The sequence below is a fragment of the Danio aesculapii genome, chromosome 12 (assembly GCF_903798145.1).
Source record: "Danio aesculapii chromosome 12, fDanAes4.1, whole genome shotgun sequence".
Taxonomy (NCBI): domain Eukaryota; kingdom Metazoa; phylum Chordata; class Actinopteri; order Cypriniformes; family Danionidae; genus Danio; species Danio aesculapii.
This window is the reverse complement of record NC_079446.1, coordinates 39,997,538-40,024,415: the sequence shown is the minus strand read 5'-3', so window position 1 is coordinate 40,024,415 and position 26,878 is coordinate 39,997,538. Positions and strand designations below refer to the sequence as shown.

Sequence of the window (26,878 nt, the reverse complement as noted above, 5' to 3'; positions counted from 1 at the left end):
CACATTAGACAGAAAAGTCCCACCCGATACAGTTTTTAGACACAACCATCGTCAGAAAGGCGACAATGTTAATCCATGACATCCCTTAGCTCAAATTTACATAGATGTGTTAGATCTGCATTCATATATTGGATATCTGTGATGTACAATCACTTTGCTGGCAAAATAAAATCTTAAAATTTGTTTTGATGTAAAAACATAAACAGATAATACATGAACTATCATCAAAACGTTAGGGTGTTTTTTTTTTTTATTTATAATGTTTTTACTTGTATCTATTGTAGTTTGATTTACAGTTAATCACTTAAAAAGATGGATGAATGGATGTATGAAATATACAATCGACCAACTGATATTTTATTAAAACTGTTATTTTAATAAAATAACTTTAGTTTAGTAACTTTAATATACAGAATAGAGTTTTAGTTTCATTTATCATGAAATGGTCAGCACAACAGATCTTTCTCAGACAGCCTCGAGGTCTTCACTCTTGCCATCTTTCTTACAGGAAGTAGCTGTTATTTTGACATGCTAATAGCAGATATCTATCTGTCTGTCTATCTGTCTTTCTATCATTCTATATATCTCTCTGTCTGTCTGTCTAGTTATTGTTCTTTACTGTAAGTCATTCTATCAATTATTCTGCATTTATGTATCTGTCTGTCTGTCATTCTATTGTCTTGCTGTCATTTTATCAGTGTTATTTTTACTCATTACTCTATCTGTCTAATGTTCTGTCATTCTATTACTGTTCTGTTGTTCCACCTGTCCACTATTATCTTGTTCTATGTCTGTCGTTCCATCTATCTGTTCTTCTTTTTCTGTCAGTCATGTCTATCATTCTTTCTGTTGTTCTAATGTTAAGTCATCTATTATCATCCTGTCGTTCTGCCTTTTGTTCTATCCATCACGCTATTTTGTTATTGTTCTTTCTGTCATTTTGTCAGTCATTCAGTCAGTCAGTTCATCCATCTGTTCATTCATCTGGAAAAAGTATAGACAGACAGACAGAAAGACAGACGATGATAGATAGATAGATAGATAGATAGATAGATAGATAGATAGATAGATAGATAGATAGATAGATAGATAGATAGATAGATAGATAGATAGATAGATAGATAGATAGATAGATAGATAGATAGATAGATAGATAGATAGATAGATAGATAGATAGATCTTAAAGAATTGTGTTGTTTCAACTCATTTTAAATAAGTAGCCATAACCAGCAGCAAAAGTACTTTTTTGACTGTAGAAAGATATTACTATATTTGTAGAAATTAATAATTTTTTTCCCCAAAGTTTGACACTCATTGTGCCGAAAGTCTATTTTTGTATCAATAATAAAACTTGAGAACGAGTTAATGATGACGAATAAAAAAACTGCAATTTAATCAAATAACTACAGTCAGTTTTAGTGTCATTTATCATGAAACGGTCAGCACAACAGATATTTCTCCGACAGCCTCGGGGTCTTCACTCTTGCCATCTTTCTTACAGGAAGTAGCTGTTATTTTGACATGCTAATGGCAGAAGGGGAGTTATCTAATCTAACTCGGCTCTGCAGTCTCTTTATTCCAGCTGTTACATCATCTCAGCGCTGCTGGAGAAATGCTGAGCCCTAAAGTGCTCAATTGAATTACTCTGTGTTGTGTATGAGCCTGTGTGTATGTTTATGAGGGCACCATCCTCTCTCTTAATCCCATGACACTCATTTGTGTTGATATTATTAAGTTAGCATTACTGTTTTCGGTTTTCTGAAAGCCTCTGTGGTGAAACAGAACCCACTGTTGGGTTAAATACAGTTGGAATCTAGTCTGAATGTCACAGCTAAGCAGGATATCTATCTGTCTGTCCGTCCGTCCGTCTCTTTCTCCATCCATCCATCCATCCATTCATCTATCTATCTATTTCTTTCTCTATCCATCCGTCCGTCTATCTGTTTGTTTGTCTGTCTCTTTCTCCATCTATCTATCCATCCATCCATCCATCCATCCATCCATCTATCTATATATCTATCTATCTCTTTCTCTATCCATCCATCCGTCTGTTTGTTTGTCTGTCTCTTTCTCCATCCATCCATCCATCCATTTGTTTGTCTGTCTCTTTCTCCATCCATCCATCTATCTATCCATCTATCCATCTATCTATCTATCTATCTATCTATCTATCTATCTATCTATCTATCTATCTATCTATCTATCTATCTATCTATCTATCTATCCATCCATCCATCCATCCATCCATCCATCCATCCATCCATCCATCAATACATCTATCCATCCATCCATCCATCCATCCATGCACACGCATGGTAGTGAACATTAGAAGTGGCTTAAAAAAAGTATTTCATAATTGTCAATTTAAAGTTGATGAAGGGTTTTGATCCACTTCATATGCTGACTACTGAATATATAGTTAGCATAAAAATCAATAATCAAAAGTGATAGTAATTAATTAATGCGTGTTTTTTTTCCTTTGACCGTGTAATTCTTAAAGCAGACAATATCTGAATAATCTGGCTTAAATGCCACAAAAAGGCAATTGTATAATTTAAATATTACATTTAAGACTAATTGAAACAATAAACTGATCATTATTTTATAAGAATTACTTAACATTTATCATTTTGAATTCACACTTTGCATGAAGCACTTTTAAAAATAAGTCTAAAGACGCTATCCCTTCATAATTTTCCTTTTTGTCACAGCTACAATTTTATGTTTCACACATCTCTTTTTCAAAAACACAGAAAGGAGAATGCAATTTAAGAGTTACAGAGACGATTGTCAGCCTACTTTTCACTTTATGATGACTTAAACAATACAAGTTTATAGCTTCAAAAGACTCTGAATATACAAAGGCCAAAGGAACTATTTTCTTAGTTCTTTTATCCAGTTTTTGGGTCTATTTTGGAGCTTGACGGCCATGGTCACTTCGAACTGCAGCATTTTGGAAGTGAATGCTGCTTGTTGTTAATGGCTGATGGAGATAGAAAACTGCACTGAGTCTGAGCAGGGGTCACAGGGCCGTCTTGGTATGTCCGAAACTATTCATCCCCTTGTTAAAGTCTTTAATGCTAGTCAGACTGTGAGTGTTCCCACAACCCCTCCTCCAGCTCAGACCTGACGGGACAATGAGGCCTGAAACAAAACTGGAGTGTTTGAATGGACGGTCAGTGGTGTGTGCTGTTTAGACAGGAATGTGGACTGATCTCTGCATCTGAGCTGAGCAATGTTACCCGAAGTGACCCAGTGAACCGTCAACTTTATAGAGCAAGAGAATAAACCTGACAGCTGAGTATACGAAACCTCAGAGAACGACTGAGAAAGAGACAGAAGCTATAATTCTATTATATCTTAATACAGCAAATATAGTTATTTTGGGCTTCTGCTTTTCTTATTACTTTTCAGTTCAATTCAATTCAAGTTTAGTTGTATAGCACTTTTCACAAAAATTATTGTTTCAAAGCAGCTTTACTAAAGATGCACATTATTGCATTATAATCAAATTTGCAAGTTAAGGTTATTAGATACCACTGATATACTATAAAAGGGACAGGAATACACTAAAACTATTATTACCTACCTCTGTATACATTTCTGGACAGCACAAAATACATCCCAGAAGGAAGATGCTTTTTCAGGTTTTGTTGTCGCAAATCTACCAGAGGCCGCTGTGTACACATTTTCAGATCTCAAGTTTCTTTCGCGAGTGACATTTGCGCCTGCTGTTTTCACATAAATCCACCAGAGGGTGCTGTCGACTGACTGATTAACTGATTAACCCCCCCTTCATAAACCCAACCACTAGTGTTTTTAAAAACATCTATTGACCCAACCACCGCCTTCCCTAAACCCAACCGACAGTGTTTTGAAAAGCAATCCAAAAAAAGCCAGATTTTTACAACGTTTTCAGATCGTACCACTTTCTCACTTTGTTGTTTATATTGGCCTTTTGTTTTACCTGCTTTCTGGAACCGTTCTTCGCCAGACTTGAACCCTGTTGTCGCGCTCAACTCCTCTCTGCATCTGAAGTCTGCCAACATACGCGGTGAGCTACTGGGCAAACTCGTAAACGCGGAAAAGCCGTCCGCACGAAGGTAAATGGTCAGTGCTAGCGCGAAAAGAAACAGAAGCCGTCGCCGGCATCATACTACCCCATAGCGTTTGTTTTAAAGACGAAATGCAGCTATACGTAGTTCTGGCTACATAATTCGCACACTCCAGAAATGTATCAAGGGGGTACGTTTTCACAATGAGCCTGTGTTGAAAAAACTGCTGGGTTGTTTAAGTTAAAATGTAGGTAAGTGTTGGGTTAAACATTTTATCTAGTGGCTGGGTTTGCCCATATTTTAGAGCATACAGCATACAATTACTGTGAAATTTTAATTAATATTTCCCCAGTAGTGTCTAAAAGAGCAAAAAAATTTTCACAGTATTTCCTGTAATTTTTCTTCTTCTTCTGGAAGAATACATATTATACTGTGTGTGTGTGTGTGTGTGTGTGTGTGTGTGTGTGTGTGTGTGTGTGTGTGTGTGTGTGTGTGTGTGTGTGTGTAAATATATATATATATATTTATATATATATATATATATATATATATATATATATATATATATATATATTTTTTTTTTTTTTTAATTATATATATTTTTTTTTTTACAGCCTTTTTAATAATTACATTTTTTTTCAACTGGCAACATATTAATTATAATTCATCTAACTTTTTATGTTAAGTTGATATGAAAGTGTTCATATACAGTAATATGATGTGCTGTATCATGTTGTACGATGTGACAAATGAATTGAGTTATTAGAAACTAGTTATTAAACATGTTATGCTTAAAAATGCGTTTAAAGAATACCTCAATTAAACTTGCACCATTATGGAGACACTTTAAAAAGAATTACAATTTTATAGGATAGCTAACAATTTTTGCCGTCAACTGTTCTTCATACACATTTTCTGGATCCGTTTATTTTTTTGCCCCTTAATTCCGTAGTTATTTTTGGTTTTAATTTAATTACTACTGTACACCCTCCTCCTACAGTACCATTAAACCCTTTTAGTCATTAAATATGTGTAATGAGTTTTGAAAGAATCCTCTGCTTTTATTTGGTGCAATGACATTCTTTTTTATTTATATTTTCTATATTTTATTTATATATTGTTTATATAGATTTTTTTTTGTTTGTTTACTAAAATTACAGTGTCATTAATCCAGTCTTTAAAGTCACTGTAACATTGGAGTTGGGGTACAATAGAGTTGAGGGTCCAAACACAGTTTATTTAGTCAGGGAGGCAATGGTCAACAGGAACAAATGGTAACATAAGGGTACTCCAAATGCGTAGTTGTGGTCACAGGCAGAGGTCAGTGCAGGCGGCAAACAGGATAAACAAAGAACAAAACAAGGGTCTGGAATCACGGCAAGACTGGACTAGTAAATGCTTCGTAAAGTTACAGGTAAACAAGACTCAGCAATGTGTGTGTGAGAAAGGTGAATTTAAAGTCTGGGTAATCAGTCCATGCTGTGTGTCAGATCAGGGGGAATCAGAAACTTGTGTGTGAGATGCATGACGGTATTTGTAGTCCAGTTCAGTGACAGATGTGTAGTTCTCCAGCAATCTGCAAGGATTAGATCACTGGTGATCATAACAGTCACATGATTTTGCAGAAAATACTTTACTACAGGCTTACTTAGAAATCAAGGAAAATAACAAGTTAAAATAGTTGTTCTATAATGTTTTTTTGGTGGAGACAGTGATTGTAATTTAAAAATATAAATATTTGCAATAAATATATCATACAGTTAATTTAAACAAATTTAGTGTGTACTAATACAGCTATTCTTTTTTAGAGAAAAAAAAAATATTACAACTAGAGTTTGAGTCGTCAATATTTTCAAAGCAGAATAAACTCCTTCCTCAAATGATTAAGGACAATTTGATTCCTCACAATATAACCCATTTAACACAGAAATGAGGCCCATTTTCACATTACACATGATTCTAATCTGTCTTATCAGTTGCTCTCAGATGTCTACTTCCTTACAAGAAAACGTTTATCAGTTTTTTCTCTCTCTGGCTGATTAGTTCATCCAGACACTTGGCTTTAATAAGACAAGACTTCATCAGTGGCTGAAGCAACTCACAGTGAGACAATAAGAAGCAGAAAAATGGCAGATTGCAATGCACAGCAGGGACACCAAGAAGCAAAATAAGGTGGGGACATAATGAGAAAAATATGACATTCCCAAGTTTAGAGCTAATTTGCCAAAGGGGATTTTGGTAGTTTTCCCATTGCTCAATATACCTCTGAAAACTGTACTACAGATGACAACAAAGACCTTCTTAATTAAATCTTAAAGAGGTCATATGATTCGATTCCATTATTACATCCTATAATTTTGATTACAGGGCATACTAAAATAGGTTAACCTTCAAAAATCACTTTATTGTTCACATTAACTGAAGGGCCAGTTTGTCTGAAATGCTCTCTTAGAGTTCTGTTTTGTCTATAAAGCCCTCCTTCTAAAAACACTTTGGTTTTGATTCGTCAGCTGACAAAGTGCATTATGATTAGGTAAAATATATCTGAGTGCATCGGAAATGTAAATACCTTCATCATAATTGCTGGTCTCAGCTTACGAATCCTTTTTCCAAGATTTAAAATCAGTCATTGTGTCTCCAGAATGTGTCTGTAAAGTTTCAGCTCAAAACACCCATCAGATTATTTATTAGACCTTTCAGAATATTGGAATTTTCTGCTCTAAACACAATGCACCTGTTTTTGTTGCCTGTGCCTTTAATGCTAGTTCTCCCCGCCCACATGCCTGTCAGACTGTGCCTCAATCTCCGCCTCGGCTGCGTCAGATAAACAGCACAGTGACAGACATGAAGCAGATCTCACATAACGTTTGTGAGAAATACTACAGTAAGAATTTTCCCAATGATTATTTGATGTATTTATTGTGGAGTTAATTCAAGTTTTTCTGCAATGAGTCACACACAATGTCATTACAAAGTTCATGCACATACACACAGACATACACACAGTGGACACACACACACAGAGTGCACGTTTAACTTTGCACTTGTTTTGCATGGCAAATGTGCCAGGTTACACAAATTGAAGTGTCTTCTTTTATAACTGTACTGACATGCGGCTGTGGTGATAAAGACAATAGAATCGCTGTAATTCATTACAAACATGCACTGTTTTAAAAATGTTTTATACTTGTAAAACTCATTCTTGATCACATTTGATGATGATTGATGATCACCAGTGCTTAATTTGTGCAAGATGGGGTGTTGTTGTCGCGGACGAAAGAGAAGAGCGGGGTTGGGGGGGGGGGGGGGGGGGTGGGGGGGGGGGGTGTCATGGTGGCGCGTTGGATGGCAGAGGGGTTGTCACAGACGAGGGTTGGGAAGTTGCGGAAGAAAGTGAAAGTGAACAGCGGATGAAGGAGGAGGGAGGTTGAAGAGGGGGATCAGTAAAATGAGGTGCTGGATCAGATTTCAGAGGTGCCAGATCCGGCGTGTTCCAGCACAAATTAAGCCCTGATGATCACAGAGAGCTCAACAGATCTTGTAATCCCAATTGCTTTGCGCATGTCCTGTCTTGCTGATATGATTATACGCGTTACTATGGAGACATGTTAATACACGGCCGTCAATCAATGCGGTGGGTGGGAAAACCACACTCCTACACCATGTTGCAGTGGGCCTCAAAATGGGAGGGATTTGGATCCTATTTTGAACTCAGGAAATTAAAAAAAAGAGACTTATTGTCTTTATATAGCATCAATATGACTGTGGACACACTATACCTACACACAGTTCGGTCCAAACTGCTTACTAAAGAAGATTTTCATCATAGGTGCCCTTTAACATAGCTAATGTGACAAAAGCATCATCCCATTCCAATGAAACAAAAAGTACAATTTCCAAGCATCAAATCCTAAAGTGTTCAATTTTGCTTAACAATGCCAGTCACCAATGACACCCACAATGAAAATGTAACCACATCCTTCTCGCATATGTTTCAGACACACACACATGCGCTTGACTGCTTAACTATGCAGTCTGCATCTTGAGCAGGTTTATCCTCTCAGCATGTGAACGGTGGGTGGTACGTACCAGCAGATGAGGCCGGCAGCAACAGCAGCCCAAGTCACACAGCAAGAGTTGGATTTCTTACTTTCCTCTTCCTCCTCATCTTTCCGACAGCAGCACAGGCAGCTCAGGTATATGGCCAAACACAGCAGGTTCACACCGAGCCCAGCCGCTGCTACACAGCCCAGGAAGATGAGCGACTGCAAGGGGGGAAAAACATGAGATATGAGTTTCTTTATTGAAAGAGACATGTGAGGGGAAAATTCTGGGCTCTTAAAATGAAATAGTTTGATGTAGTATGTTTGGCATCCATAATGAAACATTTTCCTTAACATTCAACTCAGCCTAGTTATGAGAACCAGAATTTTAGAATATGTTCAGAAACAGGCACTGTAATGTTATCTGATTTAATTTTAACAAATGACCAATAGTATTTTACTTACGTTGCATATTGAATTTGCTTATAAAAAATTAATAAATAAAGCAAAAAAATGAATATATATAACACACAAAGTTGAAGTCAGAATTATTAGCCCCCCTGTTTATTTTATAGTTTATTTCTAATAACTCATTTATTTTATCTTTGCCATGATGACAGTACATAATATTTTACTAGATATTTTTCAAGACACTTCTATACAGCTTAAAATGACATTTACAGGCGTAACTAGGTTAATTTTGTTAACTACGCAGGTTAGGGTCATTAGGCAAGTTATTGTATAACGATGGTTTGTTCTGTAGACAATCAAAAAAATATATAGCTTAAAGGGGCTAATAATATTGATCTTAAAATGACTTTTAAACAATCAAAAACTGCTTTTATTCTAGCCGAAATAAAACAAACAAGACTTTCTCCAGAAGAAAAACAGACATACTGTGAAAATTTCCTTGCTCTGTTAAACATTTGGGAAATATTTAAAAAAGAAAAGAAAATTTAAAGGGGGGCTAATAATTCTGACTTCAACTGTATATATATATATATATATATATATATATATATATATATATATATATATATATATATATATATATATATATAGCAATTCCATGTAAATGTCAACCTTGCCATGAAAAAATTAAGTTTTCACGAAAATAACGAAACTGTATCTAGGTTTTCGTTTACGTAAGTATTTTAGAGTACTTAAAAAACACAAAAAAATGTATCTATCAATGTTTTATAGCTATTATATTTGATTTACCAAAGTCACAAGTGGCAATTTTACATCTGTCACATCCATAACGGAGAGATGTCATATCCTCCATAACAGAAGGATCCACATCCTCCATTTTTTTCTCAAAATGCTAAAATTTATAACAAAAGAACTTCTACGAAGTATGTTTACTGTTTATTTTCTTTATTTAAAATAAAAAAAAATGCTTAGAGATTGATATTTCTCTGATCCCATCACTGTGTAATTAGTTGTTTTGGAAAGTATAAACAGATGTTTCAATATAATGTATTTGAAATGCATCAAATACTGCAAATAAAAAGGGTTATTAAAAATGTACAAACAAATAAAATAAAAAGTAGTTCATTCTGCTGGGGTGACCCCTCATAAATTAGGGGCTAGGTGAATAAAATAAAATGAATAAAGTTAAAATAAATAAACAAATAAATGAAAATAAAATGCAATAAATAATGTCATAAATACTATTATTATTATTTTTAATGTAGATTTTTTTTTCTTATTGACTGAAAAGATTAAATTATTTTTATTTTTCAAGTTCATAATTTATCATTTAAATGTATCATATCATAAACCAATAACATCTCCTTACTGTTTTTCACATTTCACTGTGAAATACATCAAATACTGTAAATAAAATGGGTTTTGAATAAAAATGGATACAATTAGTCCCTGTCCAATTCCCCCCTTATTTCCAATAAAATGGGTATTGAATGCAGTTGGTTTTAAAATAATATTCAGCATGTTGTACGGAGAAAAATGACAAAATATTTAGCTCAATTTTTAAAAAAAAGGGCTCCCAATTCAAAGTAGGAGTTATTCAGATCAAAACAACCCTAACAACTAAAAAAAGCTAATTCTTTCCCAACAAGTTTTCTTCAATTATTTTTGTGAAATATGTCTGATTATGCAGGTGAAATTGGTTCAGATGCTTTTGATTTTGATCAAACATCCTTTCAAAGTTTCAAACTCTGTCATAGCAGAAACATCAGTACACATTTTCTTCTCAATATCAGTACAGCAGAAATGCAGAAACAACTAATTATAAGAAATGATGGTACAAGTAACCTTGTATAACATTTTGTACTTCAAGTGAAAGTGAAACTCTCAGTCCAAAGAAGAAAATTGCAGCCGTAACATTTGACTTCATTTTAAAGTGCCCATCTGTAGTGCCTGTGACCTTGTTGTGTGACAAGTTTGTGTTAATGTAGAATGAAGTTGTAGTTCCTGACCATACAAAGTCATGACCTCATTAGATGCTTTCCGAGCCCAGGCAATGCACTAACACGGTGGATATTTCCCGCTGCAACACTCTGCCATATAACTTAACAGAGTTTCACTTGATAGATCTGGAGCTATTTTAGTCTCACAGCCCTTAATGGGGGCACTAGGTACCAATGCTTAGCTCTACATACACACTATTAAAAACAGGATACGATCTCTCAGTCTTAACTAGACCGAAAACCTTGACCCAGACAGGACTGGAGATAAATATGACAACCGACAAGGAAGCACAATTATTCACCAAAGCCACACTTGCATATATACACACACATAATGTCATATACCATCATGCTCTTGGCTCTGAAGGGGAAAGTAGGACAGCTATAGCAACAGTCCTGAGTCTATATTTGCTGCATCACCATCCCAGTTTCTTGCATTGTCTCTGTTGGTTACATTCAACACACTCTCTTTCATTCTGTGGGTGGTGGGATAGCCAAAGCCATCTGCTTCAGCCTCATCTATTAACTGCAAGACTAATGAGTCAACTACAATTCCAGAGGCTGCGTTCATTCTCTAAGTGGGAGAACCTGGTTAGAAAATCACAACAGACAAGATAAACTAGGTGTAATTTTTCATCAAATTTCATAGCATAAGGCATGTGAACATTTTGGACACTATCATACACCCGGCGCAATAAGGCGCAAGACGTGTTTCCACGACATGTTGCTAGTTTCGGACCAATGCAACCCTAATTTTCATGTTTTCCACCACGTTGCTCAAATATAAAATCCATTTGCACCACTTTGTGGACTCATGGGTGTTCTGGTCTGGAAAAAAAGTGTGTTAAGGTGCATTGTTAGTACATTGCTATTTTGAGGAACTAAAATAGATTGCTCAATAGACCAGCTGAGAGCAGGTCTAAAGCTATGCGCCTTGCTTACACATTGCTTAAAACACTTAGGATGTAGAGCAATACACAAACATATTTACAAATGAAAAAGAATTAAAGGATTAAAATGTTACAAAAAGTATTATTTCTTATAAATTTAAAAACCACTGCCTCCATGCCTTCTTCATCTCGGGGGGCTTTTTCAGTTTATTCATGACAATTTGCTTTTGTATAAATGTTATTATTAGGAGTAGTATTGTTTATTATATGCATATATATATATATATATATATATATATATATATATATATATATATATATATATATATATATATATATATATATGCATATATATATATATATGCATATATATATATATATATATATATATATATATATATATATATATATATATATATATATATATATATATATATATATATTAGTTTTTTAAAAACAAGTTTAAATTGGTTCAGCAGTCAGGTTTTGGACCATATGGGGCAAAGGACGTGTCTTTGGATATAACTTTGGATAATTTTTTTTACCACACTTTGTTATTATTGTTCATTTATTGGTTTGCTGGAAATTAGAACAGAATTTAGAAATAGTTTTGAAACAAATCTTTGCACTTAACAAATTAAATTATGTAGGCTAATGGATGTTTTCAGTGGAGTGCATGCAACACCGTTTCCTTATCCACGAAAGAATGTGAAAGTACAGGGCGAATGAAGGAGGCACATTTTTTATCCTTGCACTGCAGATGCTTTTAACTGTTTTCTTAACTGTTTTGAAACGTTCAGTTTTTCCACTTACAAAGTCCACCATGTAAATAGCAAATGCGACAAGACATACTCTTAAAGGGAACGGGAGATGAGACTCTGATTGGTTTATTCTCAAAACACACCTATAACTCATTAAGAGAATAAGCTCAACCCTGTTAGACCATGCCTTGGCGCAGAGTGTATTTTCCCGTCCTTAAAATAGTAAAACTGTATTTAGACACGCCCTTATTGCTTTTGCACCCTGCGCTTCAGACTTTGCGCCTAGACCGTTAAAAATAGAGCCTTATATCTCTAGGTCTATCTAGGTCTGGGATCTATATTTACTCACAAGTGGAACTCCGATTGATGCGTTTTTTGTTTGTTTTGTATTAGTCATTTATTTCAAACTACTTAAACAGGGTTGGGCGATGTCGACCAATTTGGATGATGGCATGATTGGATGATGGCATCCTTGCCGTAGGCAGAGGTGAATTGATTATTTATAAAGAATTCATTATTTTATAACGAATTAATTACTTGTAGCCTACCGTTTCAACTACCTGACTCGCATGGTCTTTGTTTTACCCATAACCGTTACAGGAGAGGTTTTTTCAACACATTTCTAATCATAATAGTTTTAATAACTAATTTCTAATAAATGATTTATTATATCTTTACCATGATGACAGTAAAAATATTTTACTAGATATTTTCAAGACACTTCTATACAGTTTAAAGTGACATTTAAAGGCTTAACTAAGGTAACTAGGTTAACTAGGCAGGTTAGGGTTATTAGGCAAGCTATTGTATAAGCTGTGAAATAGTCCTTGCTCTGTTAAACATAATTTCTGAAATATTTAAAAAAGAAAGAAAAAAAATATAACAAAGGGGGGCTAATAATTCTGACCAACTATTTATTCTATTTTTCTTTTTTCCCTTTTAATTACCGATCATTTGATGCGCTTTGATCCACTGTCTGTATTACGCTGCCTGACTGTCTGTCTGGGTCATTGGTTTCAACAAGGTCCCGTGCTAACGTAATGGGGGCGGGCACTTTCACTTTTCACTACTACAGCCCTCACCTTGACATAATCCACACAGACGTGACTTAGTAAAGTGTGAAGTCATGTATCATTTTAATCGTTGTATTAGTCTGAATGTAAATCAGGCAGTGCTGGAGCAGTGTGAGAGAGTGGACCAAAGCGCATCAAACGATAGGTATTAACAAAAGAAAAATACACAACTTAAGACACTCAAATGCCTGTATTTTTTGTATTTGCATCAGCTCTGTGATGCACATGCACAACTTCATGCATTGGGTTAAATTAGGCTGTCCAGTGTTCAGTCTGTTACTACCATGGTTGAAACCCATACAGGCAGTCAAGCAGCGTAATACAGAGAGTGGAGCAAAGCGCATCAAATGATCAGTAATTAAAAGGGAAAAAAAGGACAAATAGATTAAATATATATATATATATTTATATTAGACACACATCTGATGCTTGCATTTGCACCAGCTCCATGTCCACATCTTCACACTTTGGGTTAAATTAGGCTTTGCAGTATCTGTGTTTAGTCCATTACTTCCATTGTATCTGTTCAGCTGAGGGAACAGAACCAACCCTGTGACGTCAGACACAGCGATATTCCAAGATGGCGGCCCCTAGGTCTAAAATCTATAGTAAAACATTCCGTTTTCTGCTAAATGGTTACATTAATCGAGTTTGTTTAATATATTTTCATTAAAGAGGAATCCAATGTACAAAATAATGTAAACTTAAGTGCTTCATTTCCCCTTTAAATTATACTCAATATAGCAATATGTATCATGCAGCCCTGACCAGAACTGTATTGAAACATAAAATAGCTAAAGAAATAATAAATGCATATAATATAATATAATATAATATAATATAATATAATATAATATAATATAATATAATATAATATAATATAATATAATATAAAATAATATAATATAATATAATAAACTATTTTTGCTTAAATAAATGCAATTTTGGTTATCTTAGGAGACTTTTTTGTTATTAAAAAAAAAATCGTACAGACCACAAATTTTTACACAATTTTAAATCCCAAAAATCCAGTATTTAACCACAATGGATGATGAAACCCACAGTGTCTCACTTCATTTACATTGTCTGAAAAAGATGCGCGTGTGTCTAAACCCCTCCTCCACCTTTGAGGATGCTGAATTCCCCCATCAGGCCTTTGTGAAGGGCAAACGGGGGTTGATGAAGGTACGGTGATGAGGAAATGGGGGAAGGAGGAACACGGTCTGCTAAAGGGGGTTTTATGGGAGGGGGGCAGATATTAGGGAACAAGTGTGCGTTTTCCAATTGAAGAGTGCTTGAGGGAGGCATATATATGAGAGCGCGCGCGTGTGTGTGTGTGTGTGTTAATCAGCAAGAGGAGCAGTTGGTGTGGAAACCAGAGAAAGGAGACTGGCATTATGTTTACCGCTTTTGGCCAGAGCCGAAAAAATAAAAACCTCACACACATAAATAAACATCACCATGGCATTCTCCGGGTCCTTGCTGCCCTTGTAGTTTAGTCTTGGTATGAAGTGAAAAGAGGAATTATCATTGACTGTTTTAAATGAAGCAGCGTGTGACTACATGGCTGGAATTACCAGGACTAAACCCTCTGATCTTTGTGAACTACGAGAAACTTGTTCTGTCTGACAGGGAAAAGCCAGAGAGATTAGTGATGGGTGGTATATGCAAAACACTCTATCAACAGCCATGGTATACTTTCTCTATCATTATCTCTAGTATGCATGTAAAGCAATGTAAGTTAGTACTGGTATTGGTCAAAAAAATTAATTTAAAGCTGTCTGAAAGGTGTCATCTTTTATAATTTCTCTATAGAACAAAAAATATTGATTGTATTTTATTTTGACATGTTTGCATTTTTGCGGGAAAAGCTTTGTTATGGACATGACAGATGTGAAATTTACCAAATGTGACTTTGGTAAATCAAATCTAAGTTTGAAAACATTGACAGATACATTTTAAGTATTTTTAAAGTACTGTAAAATACTTGCCCATGCAAAAAATATAGAAACGGTTTTGCTATTTTGGTGAAAACTTTTTATTTCATGGCAAGGTTGGCATTTGCATGGAATTACTCATATAAAGTTGAAGTCAAAATTATTAGCCCCCTTTGATTTTTTTTTTTCTTTTTTAAATATTTCACAAATGATGTTAAACAAAGCAAGGAAATTTTCACAGTATGTCTGATAATATTTTTTCTTTTGGAGAAAGTCTTATTTGTTTTATTTCGGCCAGAATAAAAGCAGTTTTTAATTTTTTATGAACCATTTTAAGGTCAAAATATTTAGACCTTCTAAGCTTTTTCGACTGTCTACAGAACAAACCATCATTATACAATAACTTGCCTAATTACCCTATCCTGCCTAGTTAACCTAATTAACCTAGTTAAGCCTTTAAATGTCACTTTAAGCTGTATAGAAGTGTCTTGAAAAATATCCAGTCAAATATTATTTACTGTCATCATGGCAAAGATTAAATAAATGAGTTATTAGAAATGAGTTATTTTTCAATTCAATTCACCTTTATTTGTATAGCTCTTTTACAATGTAGATTGTGTTAAAGCAGCTTCACATAAAAGGTCATAGTAAATAGGAACAGTGTAGTTCAGTTTTTAGTGTTTAAATTCAGTTCAGTTTAGCTCAGTTCAGTGTGGTTTAAAAATCACCACTGAGAGTCCAAATACTGAAGAGCAAATCCAACGATGCGCAGCTCTATAGATCCTGAACCATGCAAGCTAGTGGTGACAGCAGAGAGGGAAAAAAAACTTCACTAATTGGCGAAAGTGAAGAAAAAAAACCTTCAGAGAAACCAGACTCAGTTGGGCACGACCATTTTAATTTCTCTGCTGGCCAAACGTCTTGTGCAGAGCTGCAGTCTCAGCGGCAGAGGCTGGAAGCTGGCCTCAGCGAAGACTCGTCTGTCCCTGGAGCGTCACAAGAATCAGTTTCATGTTATCCACTCCTCCATGACCACCATAGTAGCTGCTCAGGATACGGCCTGGTCCAGGATATGGAAACCTTGGGATCATCTAGTCGTTGGTCTTGGATCGAATCTAGTTATTAAAACTATTATGTTTACAAATGTGCTGAATAAATCCCTCAGTTAAACAGAAATTGGGGGAAAAATAAACAGGGGGCTAATAATTCAGGGGAGCTAATAATTCTGGCTTCAACTGTATATAATAAAGAATACTCAGAATAGAAAATTGTAATTATAATACTCATCACAATATTAAGCGACAGTTTTTTTTCAGCATTTTTGATTATAAGACACTAGATAAACCAAGTCTGACACAAGCCCAGTTTATGTAAAAACAAACATTTGTTTGTTTTCTCTCTTTTAACTGGAGCTTGATGGATTCAAACCAAAAAGATATAACTTTTTTTTCTGGCATAAGTGCTACAACAGCTCCACATTATGTAAGACCCAAAACAATAAAGAAGCTAATAAAAAAGCATAGTTCCAAGAAACATTCTTACTCATTTTGGCTTGTCTGAAACATGTCCTCCTTCATTTTTTTCCACACTAATCCTAGTTTAAAAATGTCTACAGGCCAAAAACCACTAAAACCACTAACAGCCAAACCAATATATCGAACACCGCACAGCAAAATACAGTGACACAATCTTCTCCATTGCATAATACACACAAGACATAAAGAAACAAAAGTGAAACCCATAAAATGATAAAGAGAGTGTGAACAAAAATGATGGGACGCATAGAGAAAAACATTACAGCATTTGCGCAAGAGAAAGAGGGACAGAGATGATAAAGCGTGCAATAAAGATTCTGAGGCATTATTATGAATATAATGAATCTCTTCAGAATATATTTGGAATGCACTCGAAAAAAAAAAACGCATAAACAACAGCCGCTTTGCTGCCTTATCTGGCCTTCCCGATGTTCTCTCTGTCACAAACATACACAGTCGCACAGCAAAAGTGAGTAATTATAATAGTCGAACAAATACAAAGTGCGCACACACATAGAGAGAGTGCGCATTAATACCAGGCAGACATGAATAATGGAACACCTGCATTATCGTCTATGGAAATAAAAGCAAAGAGGAATTATTTACACACTCCCACACATTTTTTTACCAAGTCATTTCCACCCACATTATATTGTCATGTCATTCAAATACAAAAACACACACAGGACATGATGTGACAGAGCTGTTTTTCAATTAGCAGATGCTTACAAATGTCCATAGGGTTTAAAAATTTAAATAAAATAAATAAAAAAAATCTAATTAAAATAAAACAAAATTAAAAATTCTAATTAAATATGAAATTTAATTAAAAAAAATTAAAAATAAAATGATAAATAATAAATAAAATTAAATAACAAACCAATAATTAAAAAAATTAAATACAATTGATTAAATTTCAAATTAAATTAAATAATAAATCAAACTAGATATTAAAGTTTGAGGACAAACTTTATGATGGCTTGAAAAGCCGAGTCTAAAAGTTTGAAGTCGTTTTAAAGTGTAAATAACTGAAGCAGTTTTTATGAAGTTTGGAACAGTCGGCATAGATAAGTACATATATGTTAGCATGTTTCTAGGTTGTTGCTAGGCGGTTGCTAAAGTATTCTGAGTGGTTGCTAGGCAGTTGCTAACATAAATTAGCATGATTCTAGCATTAATTAGCATGTTACTAGCATGTTTCTAGCATGAATTAGCATGTTACTAGCATGATTCTAGCATGAATTAGGAAGTAACTAGCATGATTCTAACATGAATTAGCATGTAACTAGCATGATTCTACCATGAATTAGCATGCGTCTAGCATGAATTAGCATATAACTAGCATGTTTCTAGCATGAATTAGCATGATTCTAGCATGAATTAGCATGTTGTTAGCATGATTCTAGCATGAATTAGCATGTTTCTAGCATAATTCTAGCATGAATTAGCATGTTACTAGCATGATTCTAGCACGAATTAGCATGTTATTAGCATGATCCTAGCATGAATTAGCATTATTCTGGCATGAATTAGCATGTTACTAGCCTGATCCTAGCATGAATTAGCATGTTACTTGCATGTTTCTAGCCTGAATAAGCACATTACTAGCATGATTCTAGCATGAATTAGCATGTTACTAGCATGATTCAAGCATGAAATAGCATGTTACTAGCATGATCCTAGCATGAATTAGCATGTTACTTGCATGTTTCTAGCATAAATTAGCATGTTACTAGCATGAATTAGCATGATTCTAGCATGATTCTAGCATGTTACTAGCATGATTCTAGCATGTTACTAGCATGATTCTAGCATGAATTAGCATGTTGTTAGCATGATTTTAGCATGAATTAGCATGTTATTAGCGTATTTCTAGCATGAATTAGCATGTTACTAGCATGTTTCTAGCATGAATTAGCATGTTATTAGCATGGTTCTACCATGAATTAGCATGTTTCTAGCATGAATTAGCATGATTCTAGCATGAATTAGCTTGTTACTAGCATGAATTAACATGTTACTAGCATGTTTCTAGCATGAATTAGCATGTTGTTAGCATGATTCTACAATGAATTAGCATGTTACTAGCATGTTTCTTGCATGAATTAGCATGTTATTAGCATGATTCTAGTATGAATTAGCATGTTACCAGCATGTTACTATCATGAATTAGCAGGTTACTAGCATGATTCTAGCATGAATTAGCATGTAACTAGCATATTAGCATGAATTAGCATGTAACTAGCATGATATCAGTATGTTACTAGCATGATTTTAGCATGAATCAGCTTGTTTCTAGCATGAATTAGCATGTTGTTAGCATGAATTAGCATGTTACTAGCATGACTAGCATGTCACTATCGTGTTGCTAGCACCTTTCTAGCAAGATTAGCATGTCAGTAGGAAGTTTAAACTGTTAGCATGTGTTAGAATAGCTAGTCACAGTCTCTGGGACAGTTGCTAGGGTGCTGAAATTGGTTGCTAGGGAGTGGCTAGTAAGTTTAAAGGTAATCAGTGATTGGCTGCTGGCTAGACTGAGTTGAATGAGGCCAGACTCTAGTCTGTAGGACAGTCTGATGCAGAGTTATGAGCTCACAAAGGTTGATCCAATGTTAAGTAAATGGGAGTCTTTTACAATGGAAGTCTATGGGACAGTTGCTAGGGTGCTGTAAGTGGTTGCTAGGGAGTGGCTAGTAAGTTAAAAAGTCATCAGTTATTGGCTGTTGGCTAGACTGAGTTAAATGAGTCCAGTTAGAAGTCTGTAGGACAGTCTGATGCAGAGTTATGAGCTCACAAAGTTTGACCCAATGTTAAGTCATTGGGTTAAGTCAAGGATTTTTCTGGGTCGTTTTTCGGAAAACCCAAAGTCGGATCAGTTAGAAAAGATATAGCAACCCGAGTCAGACCAGTTTGAAGGTTTGACGAAAGTTTGAAGTATGTAGCTTGAAAGGCCTAGGAGGAGATACACTTAGAAATTAGTCTCAGAAGAAGAAGAAGAAGAAGAAGAAGAAGAAGAAGTTTTGATAGATAACAATATGCTGGCTTTTCAAGCCACCATAATAATACAAGTTTATAAAACAAATTAAATAAAAAATACAATTAAATTAAATAATTAAATAAAATTTTAAATAAAAATAATAAAATGCATGGTGGCGCAGTGGGTAGCACGTTCGCCTCACAGCAAGAAGGTCGCTAGTTCCAGCCTCGGCTGGGTCAGTTTGCATTTCTGTGTGGAGTTAGCATGTTCTCCCCGTGTTCACCTGGGTTTCCTCCAGATGCTCCGGTTTCCCCCACAAGTCCAAACGCATGTGGCATAGGTAAATTGGGTAAGCTAAATTGTCCAAATATATGTGTGTGAATGAGTGTGTATGGATGTTTCCCAGAGATGGATTGCAGCTGGAAGTGCATCTGCTGCGTAATACATACGTTGCATAAGTTAGCGGTTCATTCTACTGTGGCAAACCCAGATTTATAAAGGGACTAAGCCAAAAAGAAAATGAATAAAATAAAATAAACATTTAATTTAATTAAAATTAAAAATAAAATAAAAACAACAAACACAAAAAACGTTTAAATTAAAATGGAAAATCAGCAAACAAGTAAATAAATAAATTAAAATAAAAATGTTCAATAATGAAAAAAATCTTATATTATCATATGTGGGTAGGAGCATTTATGTACATACACATTTGTGTATATATATATATATATATATATATATATATATATATATATATATATATATATATATATATATATATATATATTTGTGTGTAGTGTGTGTGTGTGTGTGTGTGTGTGTGTGTGTGTGTGTGTGTGTGTACATATGCACATGCATGTACAGTTAAAGTCAGAATTATTAGCCCCCCTTTGAATTTTTTTTTTCTTTTTTAAATATTTCTAAATGATGTTTAACAGAGCAAGGAAATTTTCACAGTATGTCAGATAATATTTTTTCTTCTGGAGAAAGTCTTATTTGTTTTATTTCGGCCAGAATAAAAGCAGTTTTTTATTAACCAAAATTATTAGCCCTTTTAAGCAATTTTTTTCGACTGTCTACAGAAGAAACCATCATTATACAATAACTTGCCTAATTACCCTAACCTGCCTTGTTAACCTGATAAACCTAGTTTAGCCATTAAATGTCACTTTAAGCTGTATAGAAGTGTCTTGAAAAATATCTAGTCAAATATTATGTACTGTCATCATGGCAAAGATAAAATAAATCAGGTATTACAAATGTATTATTATTTATTATATTTATTTATTATTAAAACTATTATGTTTAGAAATGTGTTGAAAAAATCTTGTGTTCGTTAAAAAAATAAACAGGGTGGCTAATAATTCAGACTTCAACTGTAAGTGATCAAAATCAAGTCCACCTCATATTTTGTCTGATTTATAATCCTGAGCCACTCGGAAAAAAAAAAATATATATATAATATTACACATGCATAATGGATTGTGAACCGCGTTTCTTGTTGACTCTAAATGAGCGAGTTCTGACAATGCGGCCCTTCAGAAAGCGCCATGCTTTTCTGTGCTTGTTAAGACTATGAATGTAAATAAGCAAGCGTTGCTGACAGGACCTCCGTATTATTGTTTGTTTCTGCTGTAGCTGAAAAGCAACAGCACTGTCTCTTCCACTTTTGCCATCCAATTTCTGTAGTCCATCCATCTTATCCAAGTATACAGACACACTAACAAAAAAAAAGAGGTGGGGAGAAAAGCAGGGAACCGATGGGGAGCACAGTAAAGAGGTGGAGAAATGCAGACGTAGAGGAGGTGGAGAATATGGTGTGAAAGAAAAGACACAAGGGAGGGATGAAAGGGGTTCAGTCTGAGGATTATAAGGGGAAAAGGTGGTGTAAAATCTCCAAGAAAGAGAACAAAGGACAGAGAGCATGTGAATGCAATTTGTGCACATCCTCGCTCACAGCCACCCACCGCCTCAGTCACATACACTGCCCGTCTTTCTCCAGGAATGAAGAACTCAGCATCTCTCTTGTTCAATATAATGACGTTTAATTGAAGCCTTAAGGAAACGATTGCTGAAACGTTGCTTATTCATTCAGAATGTGATGACAGTGTCATATATACTGTATATACACATTCTGCATTCCTTTCACATACAGGACTTAACCCTTAATGTGTCCATGTTGATGTCCAGGCCCTAAAATGAACTCTCGGTATTAAGCAGCATGCGAGTAAAAATGTGTGCTGGGCGAGGATATATTAACAACAACTTTCTTTTATTATTTCTAACAGGATAATATTGCATTCTCAGATCATCAAAACATGATGAAGACTGGGTTGTGATTAGGCCTGTCACAATAATCAATATATCGACTTATGGCACAACACATGGACATTACCGCAATCATTTTTGATGATGCAATATATATAGCTTATACATAAAAACAATTCTAGCAACATTTTAGCTGATTGTGCAACATCTCTATCTCTCTAGTGGTGGTGTCAGTCAGTATGGTTAAAAAACACTATAGTATTTACTACAAATTACTTTACTATATTTTCCTGTGGGTGTCTGACAACTGAAAATAGATATGAGAGCAGATATCTTAGCCTCTGTTACTCTTTACCTTTCACTTTTTGGTTAAAATTGATTATTATTTATTTAGGATATGTGTTTTCACGTTTTGATCCCAATGCCTAATTATTAAATAGTTAAAATGGCTATAATTAAATGAAATATTCTTAAGAATTAAATATTATGCGTACTTTGAAAGAGTGTACTTGCATTGTGACGATATTACATTGTCATTCTAGCATTATATAAAAGTGTCTTAAAATGTGTGGCATAAAAGTGTCTTAAAATGATAATAATATCATTTAATTGCAGTATATTTTGGTGCAATATATCGAAAAACAAATAATAGATATCGTGACAGGCCTAGTTGTGATTATATAAACATGTAAACAAAATCATTAGTCTAAGACACTCAAATAGTCTTTTTTTTTTACTTTTTCACCTACATTTTGAGTGCCTTGGACTGATAATTTTTTTATATATGCCTTTACGAATCCCCTATCCAAGGACCACAGACACATTAATTACTCCTGAAGCACTTTTAGTTTGATTCTGGGTTTTGATGCAAGTATGTAATCTGATGCACAGCATTGTGATTTTTTCATGCAAGCAGCTCATGATAACATGTTTTTGGTGTCTGAAAGTGGTTTGTTTTCAATTCTTTAAATATTGCTCCAACTTCTCCATAAATATGAAAAGAATAAACAAATACATATTTTGTTCTGTTGTAACATAATAATACTACTACAAGTTTTACTACTACTACTACTACTACTACTACTAAAAATATTACTAATATTGTTATTATTATTATTATTATTATTATTATTATTATTATTATTATTATTATTATTAGCAGTAGTATTATTAAATTTTTATAACTATTTTTATTATTAATACCATTATATTTATTATTAGCAGTAGTAGTATTATTATATATTTATTACTATTATTATTATTATATACTTAGTACTTTTATTATTATTATTATTGTTATTATTATTATTATTATTATTATTATTATTATTATTATTATTATTATTATTATTATTATTATTTGCAGTATTATAATTATTATATATATTTATTATTAGCAGTATTATTATTAGTATTATAGATTTATTACTATTGTTATTATTATTATTATTATTAATATTATATTTATTATTAGTATTAGTAGTAGTATTTTATTAATATTACATATTTATTATTATTATTATTATTATTATTATTATTATTAGTAGTAGTAGTAGTAGTAGTAGTAGTAGTATATATTATTATTATTATTATTATTATTATTATTGTTATTATTATTATTATTATTATTATTGTTATTATTATATATATTTATTAGTTTTTTACTATTATTAGTATTAGCAGTATTATTATATTTATTATTATTATTATATATGTATTACTTTTGCTATTATTATTAATATTATTATATTTTATTTATTATTACTATTATTATTATATATTTATTATTATTATTATATTTATTATTTGCATTATTTTTATTTTTATTATTATTATTATTGTATATTTATTATTATTATTATTATTATTATTATTATTATTAGTAGTAGTAGTAGTAGTAGTAGTATTATTATTAGTAGTAGTAGTAGTAGTAGTAGTAGCAGCAGTAATAGCAGTAGTAGCAGTAGCAGTAGTTGTAGTAGCAGTAGTAAGAAGAAATACCTTGCTGTTATCACAGTTACACAATCTAGTGATGTTTATTTATTGGTTATGTTTGATATATTATTGAATCATTAAAAAAAACACTGTTTATTCACAGTAACTTTTGTCTAACATTACACACCAGTCATTTTTTAATCAATTCAGTCCAACCTTTCTGAATAAAATGACTACTTTCCTTCAAAAACGACTAATAAATATACATTTAAAAGTATTCTGAAAGCACACTACAAACAAACACATCTTATTATACAGGTGAAATCTGGAATCAGTTTTGAAAACACATACACCGCTCTGATCTCAAACTAATTGAGCTACATCAACCACAACAGTTAACAGACACAAGAAGTTGCTATCATGCAGAAATGCTTGTCGAATACCTTCCAACACAAACAGACCCGGGTCACTTCAAGTCAGTGATTGGGTGAAGTGCTCAGTGTTGTTCTTTGGCTTGTTTGCATAGTGTGTGTCCAGAGCAACTTTCCCTGGAGGTCGGTCATTGACATACAGCTCAACCTGAACACAGTTGGCTACAGGCCCGGATAAAACACCCTTTTCATTTGCCAATCACACCATCCCCATGAATAGGCACGCTGTAAAACTGGACGTGAATGAGGTTCTGCAGACAAAGCTCTGGAGCGTCGAGGAACAAACAGGGCAGAATCAAGAACTGTTTACCGCCGGAGGGGAGATCCATATAGAGTCAAACACTAGAGTCTGGGACACTTAAACAAGCCAAGACTGAATATTTTCACATGGAGGAAACAGATGACTGAACCCAGGTCATGTTTCAAGGGAAAGTGGCCTATTTTTTTTTTTTTTTTTTACAAATTCCTGAGAGACAGGGATACGTATGAATGTAAACTAAGAAAAGTTTACAAAACTGTAAACCAGCTTTCGGTCCTTACACTGTAAAATATTTGCCCTTCAATTTACAGTAAACTACTGGCTAATAATTGCATTACTTTCACAGTAAAGTACTGTATGTAAATTCACAATAAATTACTGTGAAGTAGATCATAATAACAATAAATCTGTAAATATTTCTAAATATCTAAACGCCTGTACTAGCATAAAAGTTCATGTGTATTAGTTTCTATGTGGAATAAAAGTGTTTGAATTTATATTACTAACGTGCAAAAGATATAGCCCTTTTTACAGTAATTTGCTGTGATCATCATGCCTGCCTTAATTTCACAATAAAAGTCTGACTACAAAATAAATTGATTCTGAATTTCAGTTAAATCCTGTACTGTCAAAAAATTACTTATTTACTAATTATTTACAGTTTACAAAAAGTGATTTAAAAAGTTAATTATGTACATCTATATATTAATTATGATAACCTGCATGCAGGTTTTCTGTAAGGGATAGGATGCAGGGTTCGAGGGATAAAACGTTTTTGGTCAGCATAAAAACAATAGTAGCCTATGGAAAACACCCATAATTCACATACACCTAATGTTCTGTACAGTCTTAGTTTTTTTTTTTGTTTCAGCTTGGTTTTGCTCTGTTAAACATCATTTAGGAAATATATGAAGTAAATAAAATTTCACAGGAGGGCTAATCATTTTGACTTAAATTGTATATGGGAAGTCCCCATAAAGATGCTGTACAAAAGCTTGTGCCCCCCAAGAAGTGTGCTGCACATTGACATCTTTGTCACTAACACTGTGACTTGCATATGGAGGAAAAAATGTCAATCATCTAGAAAAAAAGAGACCACTTTGTTCTTATTTGTATAGTCAGAGAAATCAATTCAGGAAAAAATAATGATATCAGTTGGCAAAATATCAAGGAAGCACAAATCACATGCTTTGTTCAACACCAAAAATATGCACCAAAATACAAATGAGGAAAATATGCAAATAAGGCTGTCAACCTAGGGATTAGAAATGTACAGCGTGAGATATATATTAGCATATTATAAGAAGCAATTTAATACTAAATAAATAAATACTATAGGTTCCAAAGTTGTATGAACCAAACAATTGCATCTCCATTTAGCAAACTATGGAAATTAGAGTGGACCAGCAACTTCAAGTCAGTCACATTCTTCAAAATATCATCTTCTGTGTTGAGCAGAAGACAGACACTCATACAGGTTAGGAAAGAACAACTTGATTGAGAAATTGCACCATTTTAATTTTTGCATGAGCGATCCCTTTAATTACGAAATCTGCATCCAACACAAACCAATAATTATACACAATAAACAGTTATCCTGTGCTCCAACAAAGCTCTAGCAAACATGCTGTCTGTTTACACTGAAAGCGTCAGTTGTGTGTAAGCTGACAACAATCACTGCCGATCAGAATGTTTTGGCTTAATATGCCAATCATGTCGAGAAGGTATTAAACCAATGAGCTTCTGCTATGGGCAGTGCTACCATATTAAGAAACCAAGAGAACTCATCAATTGATTAATAAGGAAAAAATATATCCCTCACATTCACAGCTCTAAAGGTTGCCAAGTTTTCAAGCCGCTCATTTTGGATCTCCATTGGTCACCATCCCTCATGCTGTTAAAATAGTACCCAACAGTCATCAGTGATGTAAAGTAACAAATTACAAATACTTAAATTGCTGTAATTGAGTAGTTTTTTTTTTCTCAGGAATTTTAATTTACTAATTAGTTTAGTTGACTAAGTAGTACTTTTACTCAAATATTTTCCTTCAAACTGCAGTCGATACTTTCTTTTGGCTTGTCTTTAGGGATTGGCTGAGTAGAGAAGTCCGTCCTGCAATTCCTGTCCAATCAAATCTCACATAGAAACTAAATCGCATCATACTGAAAAACCTTAAGACATGGTCGCTTAATAAATGCAGGAAACCGCTTGAAAGCATTAAATGTGTTCAAGAAGATGTCCAAAATCTTTAAATGATCGACAGACTGTTTAGGTTTAG

The 26,878-nt window shown here is 33.8% G+C and overlaps 1 protein-coding gene across 1 annotated transcript in view; it reads right to left on the bottom strand.

Annotated features, from left to right (window-relative positions):
• The window catches only part of ttyh2 (tweety family member 2), a 59,076-nt gene that overhangs the window by 13,680 nt on the left and 18,518 nt on the right, over nucleotides 1-26,878 (bottom strand). The window contains exon 2 of the mRNA XM_056469018.1: nucleotides 8,145-8,320. Within this exon, the coding sequence (XP_056324993.1) occupies nucleotides 8,145-8,320 (176 nt within the window). The remainder of the gene's footprint in view (nucleotides 1-8,144; nucleotides 8,321-26,878) is intronic.